Source organism: Girardinichthys multiradiatus, chromosome 24 (assembly GCF_021462225.1).
Source record: "Girardinichthys multiradiatus isolate DD_20200921_A chromosome 24, DD_fGirMul_XY1, whole genome shotgun sequence".
In the NCBI taxonomy this organism is placed as follows: Eukaryota; Metazoa; Chordata; class Actinopteri; order Cyprinodontiformes; family Goodeidae; genus Girardinichthys; species Girardinichthys multiradiatus.
The window spans coordinates 26,585,821-26,594,656 of record NC_061816.1 but is presented as its reverse complement, the minus strand read 5'-3'; the positions used below and the strand labels follow the sequence as shown (position 1 = coordinate 26,594,656).

Here is an 8,836-nt window from a genome sequence, read left to right as displayed (position 1 = left end):
CCCTTGAGGAAAATATGTTTTGTAGTCTGATGAAAACAATCCAACTCAACACATGTGGACGACCACTCCCCATTGGCTGCACATGCATAAAAGCAATAGAAAACTCTACATTATAGAATTTCTATCTGGTGCTTATGTTACCCCTTTCTAATGCTGCCCTGGGCAACTGCCTGTATGGCTCATATAAAAAGCCACCACCGATCATGCTCTCATGTTTTACATTACAGAAACATTTTAACTGGGGTGTGTAGACTTAAGAGCCAGAATAACTCCCAAAGATTAGTAGTGCTACTGACAATAATAGTTTGTTTTCAGAGCTCAGGCTACATATAATAAATCATGGGTTACTGATGTTCTGGGATTTCTATAGGTTTAGTCTCTTTGCTACAGTACATATTATATCCAGTTTAAAAATAACTTACTGTGTTTCCCCCTCATTGAAAAAGATATAAATGTTACTGACCAATGAAATGACTCCGGTATACCAGAATTCAATGACCTGAACCATGTTTACAGTCCATGTGCGGACTTGCTGTGTCACAGGTCACAGCAGGGAGCGGAGAAATGGCTAGTTTCTTATCTCCTCCCCCCTCCTCTCGTCTCCTGCTGGGAGGTGTTGAAGTGACTGAACACAAGGATCTTCTCCACCAGCAGATGATGACCTCAGGAAAGCATGAAGATAGTTTTATTTATTGAGCTTTGCTAGAGGACAGATTGTGTCTCCTTCTAGGTGCAAGTCTTGTTTTCTGGAGAGGAGAGTGTGGCTCTGGTTGATGTGAAGGAAGAGCAAACATGAGAAGGAGCAGCATGGGATTCACTCGGAGCTCATCCTGAGTGCTCTACAATAACAGGAGCTAATTATTATCATCATCATTACTCACATTCAGGTAAATTTCATTTGCACACTGGATAGTGACTGCTGTGTCGCTTCCAGTGAAAAATTACTCATGGGTATGAGGCTTAGTAAGTCACGTTGTCCTGAATATCTAATTTTAGGGGCTTTAATCTGGGAGAAAAGGATTTAAGTAAACCGTATTGTGGAAGCTTAATGAACTAATGGAACTAAACACAAACTAATGGTGGTTTTATTTCTAATTCCTATAGTCATTGATCTGTCACACTGTCAGTGTGCAGACATGGCTTCAAATGTAAAAGCTGAAATGTGTCAGATTTGCTATAGTTAACTCAAAAATCCCTGATGATCACTGCGCTGCTCGGCAGTACCTGCTGGACTGGCGTGATATTGATGATCTGGACTGCTTTGACACAACGGTTGAAACCATCATTCCCAACCATCAGAATTACGGGACAAAAAAAAAGTTAAGAATTTTTATAACTTTCTTTAAATTCAGAAGTTTACACACACTAAGATTATTATGCCTTTAAATAATTTGGAAAGTGATTATTTCATTGGGTTGCTAGCTTCTGATTGGCACAGCTGAGTGTCATTGTTCAAAGTGAAACAGTCCAAAACTAACATAACACTCAGAGAAGAAGTCATTATTCAAAAAGAAACACAAGAAGCCAGATGACAGTTTACAAATAAAATGAGGGAAAATACATTAATATTTGGAGACATGTCCTGTGGTCTCATGAAGCTACAACTAAAGCGTTTGGATATAATGACCATTGTTACTTTTGGAAGAATAAGTGGGACGTTTGTAAGCCTGAGAACATCATCTAACTGTAAAATACTGTGGTGGCAGCAGCATGATGTCCAGGTGGTGCACTTCACAAAATAGATGGCAAAAATACTATGTGGAAAATAATGAAAAGCAACCTGGGACACAAATAGGCCTCCCAAATGGAAAAGGTCCCCCAGCATACTACCAAATTAGTTATTGGTTATATGGTTGTGTGCGCGCAAGAAGGCCTACAAATCCGACCCAGTTCTACCATTTCTGTCAGGAGGAATGGGCCAAAATACCAACAAACTATTGTGTGAAGCTAGTGGAAGGAAACCCCAGTCAGAGAGTTTAAAAGACGAATAGTTGGAAGTAAATACTATTCCAACCATGTTCAGAACTGAAAGTGTTCATTTGCAGAAAACTTTAAGAAGTTCCAACTAACATTTTTGCACCGCTCTACATTTTTTTCACTTGCCTTTTTAAAAAAAAACTAAAATGTTATGGCCAGCCCTGTTGATGCCGATTTTCTCCTAGGGTTTCACTATAGAGCTCAGTTCTTTAGGTTCTACTGCTTGTCCTCTGCTGTTCATCAAGTACACCGTATTTCTCTTCTCTTCGATTTTTGGGGTAACCAACTGCCTAATCTGTATCTATTGCTCTGTCATGTCCAGCTTCTGTGAATTAACAGTTTACATTTGGTTTACGAGTTCCTTCGGAGAAACTGAGTTTCAGGCTGATACAGAAATAGTGAACCATGAATGCTGCTTTCCTACTCTAACAGGATTGGGCCAAGCAGAGACGTCCCCAACACGACCATGTCAAATATGCAGAATCTACCCAAGAATGATGGAATGGGACGGTCTGCCTCATACTGTCTTCTTCACTGAGAGTTTAATCTCAACTCAAACATTGTTTACTTTCTGGGATTATTGGATTAGGTGATTATATTACTTATAAATACATAACAATACTTCTGAGAGTTCCATAATCAATACACCAGTGACACCAGTTACTTCAAATATTCCATATTAGTGGGATTAGTTGGTACTTTTAATTATTATTTCCTAAAATAGCAACAGTAAGCAGTAAAGCAAGAGATTTGGTGCATCCCAAGGACAAGCTGCAGTGTATTATTATAACAAATTTATTATAAGGCATGGACCCATAATTAATGTTTGTGTTATTTGCTATCATTGCCCATGTGAGCCAGTCTAACTGTGCTGCATTCTGTCTCAGGGATGGAGCCCCAACTCCTGGCTTCTTCAGTAGGAACAGGGCTGCTGTCCAGGTGGGTGCACAGAATGGATCAAGTTTCACTAAACAGTGGATCACTAAACTGTAGTAACTGATTAGATACTTAATGGCACTTAGGTATGAACATTTCTATTAGTCTCATAAATAAAAAATATATTATTCTGTTATTAGTCTTTAAAGTCAATCTAAAGCTATTAATTCTTTATCAGGAAACTCTAACCAGTGGTGAATTTAATCTCCTCTCAAAGGCTTCCACACATGAGGCAGTTTGGTAGAAGCAGCGTTGGTCCTGGAGAGCCCGGCCTCAGCTGCCAGAAGACAGAAAGCAGCAGGTGAGCTGTGCATCCATAACCACAAGTCCTTCATATAAGTTTAGCATTCAAACTATTCTCCAGCCACCATGTAAAGAGAGGGAAGGTTAAAAAGAAGAAATCAGATGTGCAAAGTAAGGTTCCCTACAGATAATGCTGGGGGACTTTATCACACTGAATGAAATAGGACTACTTGGCCTGAATTTCCAAATAATGGAAGCTAATCTTCTACTCCTCCATTGGTTCCTCTTGCAGGGAGAACCGGTGCCCCCTGGCTCCACAAAACACAAACAACTCCAACAATAATGATGGGTAAGTTACAGATTATTACATAAATTCAAGTTAAATCATTTGGATGGAATGCCCCCTGATGTTGAAATTCTGACTGGGAAAGTTGAAGGTCTGCAGTCCTCAGGTTCAACATGTCTGCAGCAGTGCATGTAAAACCAAGAACATTGCAGGAATACTCTGTTTACTTGCCCTTTTGATGCTTTGTCTCTAATTAATCCAATGGCACACATTGTACTCCACAGTCTATATTTCTGACAACATTCCTTTTTTGTTACAACACATAGAAATAAGATTATTTGGAGTCCCAAAGCCATTTCCACAAAAACCAAATGAAAAACATGAACACTACGGAACCTTCCAAGGAGTGGTTGGAATAATCTACAAAAAAACTAAAAAGCTCACCAGCAACTCAGCCAGGAGATCACAGAAGAACCCAGAATAACATAAAGCTCTGCAGGCCCCACATACTCATGATCCAACAATAGATACATGTATCAGAAATTAGGCCAAGAATGATAGAGATTTTGGTGTCAACAGGCACCGACCACTGTTCCTTCTTAACACAGACAAATAAGAGACTGGGTAAAAAATGTTCCAAAAGAAAACGCAGAGCCAACTCATATTTACCTAAAAACAATCTTCCCCTAAATTTGGGGGAAAATATTTTGTGGATTTATGAGACAAAAGTGGAATCTTTGCTCTGCTGCTTCAGAACCAGGAACAATTTGCCATAATCTATGGAACCATGTTTTCTGCTCCCTAGCAGAAAATCCTGGAGGAGAATGTCCGGCCATCAGTTTATGACCTTGAGCTTAAGCACATTTGGGTTATGCAGCAGATCAATTATCTAAAGCCCACCAGCAAGCCCACCTGTGATTGGTTCAACAGAACTAAAATGAGAGTTTTGGAGTGGCCTAGTCAGACTTAAATCTAGAAACCTTGGAAAGACCTTAAACAGGCTGGTTATTGTCAAAAATCCGTTAATGTGGCTGAATTAATGAAATTTTGCAAGTTAAGAAGAGTGGGCCAAAAACAAAAGACACACAGCACAAACAACCACACACACATTCAGACCAATTAACCTAACAGTCATGTTTTTGGACTGTGAGAGGAAGCTGGTGTACCCAGAGAGAATCCACACATGCACGGGGAGAACATGCAAACTCCATGCAGAAAGACCCCCAAATAGGAGTCAAACCCAAGACCCCTTCTTGCTGCCAACAGCTCCACCGTGCAGCCCACGGTTAACTTTGTTTGACATTAAAATTTGTTTGATGAAAGCAAAAACAGAAGAAATCAGTAAGCACCATGGATGTTAAAACTAATTGGGATTATGACCATAGTGTCTCACATTACTTAAACAAACTGGAATGCATGTTTGTTACCCTTATCTCCACTTAAAAATGAGGACAGAAAATTTGTGGCGTTAACACTCAGAAATGACTTGATAAAGACCTAATTTGACATATGCATGATCATATCTTAATAGCATGACATCACATCAATAACTTGAAGTCATGTAGACAACCTTTTAGAGATAATTCAATGATATGCAATAGAAAATAAAGCCTTCAGCTTTTTAACATTTAAAACGGTAAATATTATTTACATTTGGTTATTTTAACTCAAGTTTTTTGTTTTTTTTTTACATCTATCCTTCCCATGTTCTGCTCAACAAAAGATGCTTAGAATCACAACTTAATGTCCATCTGTCTAAAACTGGTGTCCCTTTAACCAACAAACCAGCCCAGACTCTTAGAGGCATGGTCTCTACTGTTCTGGCACAGACCAGTATCACCACTCTATTGCACTGTACTGTGATATTCCTTAATGACGAGGCAAAACAAGTCACCTAACTTGCCTCTCTGTATGATTTTTAGGAAAAAGGATGAAAAGAAGGATGATAAAAAGGATGACAAGAAAGATGAGAAAAAAGATGAGAAGAAAGACGCAAAGAAGGATGACAAAAAGGATGATAAAAAAGAGCCACCGTAAGTACCTTGATTCTTTGTTTTTGGATGCCATAACTTTAAAATCATAACTTTGTGACAGAAACTTTGAAGATTTGACTTTAAACCTTTAACTTTTGTATGAAAAGACTCATATCGGAACCCATTGTAGTCTCAAAACATTTTCAACAGTAATTAAGAGCAAGGTCCGTACAAGGTCACGGGAGAGCTGGTGCCTATCTCCAGCAGTCTATGGGTGAGAGGCAGGGTACACCCTGGACAGGTCGCCAGTCCATCGCAGGGCCATTCTCTGGTCTCCTTTATTAAAGATTAGGACCACTAGCCCACTCTGAAGGTGTTGTCCCAGTCCCCCATGGGACAATACAGATGCCTGTCAATGACAACAGCCCTACAATGTCCAAACTCTGCAGTTGGGAAGCTTTTATACTACAATAGCAACTTCTGGTATGGTAATAGACTTACTATGGACTTACCCTCTCATGAGTCCTCAGAGAGCCTCCTCCTTAAAAGACATTGTAACTGGATTAAGGAGATGGTCAAAGTACTTCTTTTATGCCAGACAAGTCATTAGACAATAATCTGCCATTCCCAGCAAAAAAATCAAAAACAGTTTAGAATTTATCCATATTCATACACTATCAATTGATGGATGGTATTTACTTTTGTTAGTTCTGTACACCATAAAGGAATGAAATACCCATTTATGTTGAAAATGTTGACAATATAGAATATAAACCAAGAACCAACTAACATGGGTGGTAGATGCTAGATCATTCCAGCACCCAAACAGAGGGAGTCATTGCTGTTAAAGGCTTTGCAAATTAATGTTACTGCATTTTTCTCTGTTCAATGACATTGGATGCTATACCTCCAAATTTTACTGAACAAAACGGTTTTTAAGATATTTACTCTATGTCTACTGATACTCCAATTGTAGGTGAAATTCAAGCAGCTTTGTGGTTCTGGTCATAAGTAACATGATGAGGTTGTGTTGTTGACTATTTACTCTCACTTATCATCAAACAGGAAGGAGGTGTGGATCATGGATCCTGCTACGGATATGTACTACAACTGGCTATGTACAACTTCTGTTCCGGTGTTCTACAACCTGATGTTTCTTGTGGCCAGGTGTGGGTTTATGGAATTTTATAAATCAGTTTAATATTTCACTTTATTGCTTAACTTTTTCTTGACCTAGTGATGATTTTGCTTCCACGTAGATCATGTTTCAATGAACTACAGTACGGCAACACAACAGTATGGATGGTTTTGGACTACATATCAGATGTCATCTACTACATGGACACCTTTGTGAGAGCCAGGACAGGTAAGCAAAGGCAGAGTTATCTCAGTCAGCTTGGCCCAGACAGTACACGTTCTGAAGGTTGTAATAATCTGATGTGCCAACAGGTTTTCTGGAGCAAGGACTGCTTGTGAAGGATGCAAAGCTCCTGAAAGAAAAGTACACAAAGACACTGCAGTTTAAGTTAGACATCATATCCATCATTCCTACTGACCTTGTGTTCCTTAAAATTGGAATTAACAACCCAGAGTGGAGGTTCAACCGTCTCTTCAGGTTGGCTCGACTCTTTGAGTTCTTTGACCGGACTGAAACTCGAACCAATTTTCCAAACATCTTCCGAATTGCAAATCTGGTACTTTACATTATCATCATCATACACTGGAATGCTTGTCTCTACTTTGCTGTCTCCAAGGTACTTGGTTTTGGTTCAGACACCTGGGTATATCCAGACTTAAACAACCCTCTGTATGCTCAACTGGCCAGACAGTACATCTACTGTTTTTACTGGTCCACCCTCACCTTGACAACTATTGGAGAGACTCCACCTCCAGTCAGAGACATAGAATACTTTTTTGTTGTAGCTGACTTTCTCACTGGGGTTCTGATCTTTGCAACAATCGTAGGTAATGTCGGTGCCATGATTTCCAACATGAATGCAGAACGAGTAGAGTTTCAGGCCAAGATTGACTCAATCAAGCAGTACATGCACTTTCGAAAGGTCACAAAAGACCTGGAGGCTAGGGTGGTGAAGTGGTTTGACTACCTGTGGACAGAGGGAAAGTCCTGTGATGAGAAGTTGGTACTAAAGAATCTACCTGACAAACTAAAGGCTGAGATAGCCATCAACGTCCACCTGGAGACCCTGAGAAAAGTGCGTATCTTTCAAGACTGTGAAGCAGGTTTACTTGTGGAGCTGGTTCTGAAGCTTCAACCTCAGGTTTTCAGCCCTGGTGACTACATCTGTAAAAAGGGGGACATTGGCAGGGAAATGTACATAATCAAAGAAGGAAAGCTAGCTGTCGTGGCAGATGATGGGGTGACCCAGTTTGTTGTACTCAGTGATGGGGCATATTTTGGAGAAATCAGTATCCTTGGGATAAAGGGTAGCAAAGCAGGAAACCGGAGAACAGCCAACATCCGAAGTGTTGGCTACTCTGATCTGTTTGCACTGTCCAAAGATGATCTAATGGAGGCACTCATTGAATATCCTGATGCTAAATATGCTCTGGAGGACAAGGGAAGGGCCATTCTGATGAAAGATAATCTCATAGATGAGTCACTGGTAGCTGCAGTTGATGCCAAGGATTTGGAGGATAAAGTCAACCAGATTGGAGGCAGTGTGGAAGTCATGATGACCAAACTCACAAAGCTTAGCAATCAATATGAATCCTCTCAGCGTAAACTCCGGCAGCGGCTCACAAATTTATCAAATCAGGTCAGGAGCCTCAGAGTTGATGAGTGAACTTTGCCGGGGATCACTACTGCCTAAAGGTAGTGAAGAGCTCTGTGTTTTTGGGACTGTAGAACTTTTATACTCATCAAATGGAACAGCTGGACAGTGTCTCTTCTCAATATTCCCATACATATTAAAGTAAAAAGACTGCCTTGAAAGTTGTCCGTTGTTTCTTTCCAAAAGGGTTCATAAGGAGGAACTGAACACAAAGCAATGCTAACAGAGGTCAGTTAGAAATAGTTTTACTTGCTAAAATAATAAGATATATAATAAGATAATAAAATAAGATATATTTTTCAACTTCTTTTAGAAGTGACAGAACTGGTGGAACTGGGTCAGGTTTGTAGGCCTCCTTGCTCACACACACCTTTTCATCTCTGCTCACTACTGTTCTCTGGAACTGAAATCAGGACTTTGTGATGGCTGCATAGACTTTATTGCCTTAAGTCAATTTGTAACTAATTTGGTGGAATGCTGAGGGACATTTTCCACTTGGAAGACCCATTTGTCTCCAAACTTTACCTTCCTGATTATTGTTTTAAGATGTTTCTATATTTCCATTGTGATGCCATGCCATCTGTTTTCCACAAGTCCTTTAAGCGCCAAAACACCCCCCACAACATGAT

The 8,836-nt window shown here is 39.9% G+C and overlaps 1 protein-coding gene across 1 annotated transcript; it reads left to right on the top strand.

The window, feature by feature from the left end:
- The first annotated feature begins 621 nt into the window (after positions 1-621).
- On the top strand, positions 622-8,368 carry LOC124861724 (cyclic nucleotide-gated channel cone photoreceptor subunit alpha-like). Its single transcript, XM_047355651.1, has 8 exons — positions 622-887; positions 2,865-2,916; positions 3,131-3,214; positions 3,449-3,505; positions 5,365-5,475; positions 6,481-6,582; positions 6,675-6,781; positions 6,865-8,368. Exons 2-8 carry the CDS (start codon positions 2,867-2,869, stop codon positions 8,217-8,219), a joined length of 1,866 nt encoding a protein of 621 aa, XP_047211607.1. The 5' UTR covers positions 622-887; positions 2,865-2,866; the 3' UTR covers positions 8,220-8,368.
- Positions 8,369-8,836: the final 468 nt, after the last annotated feature.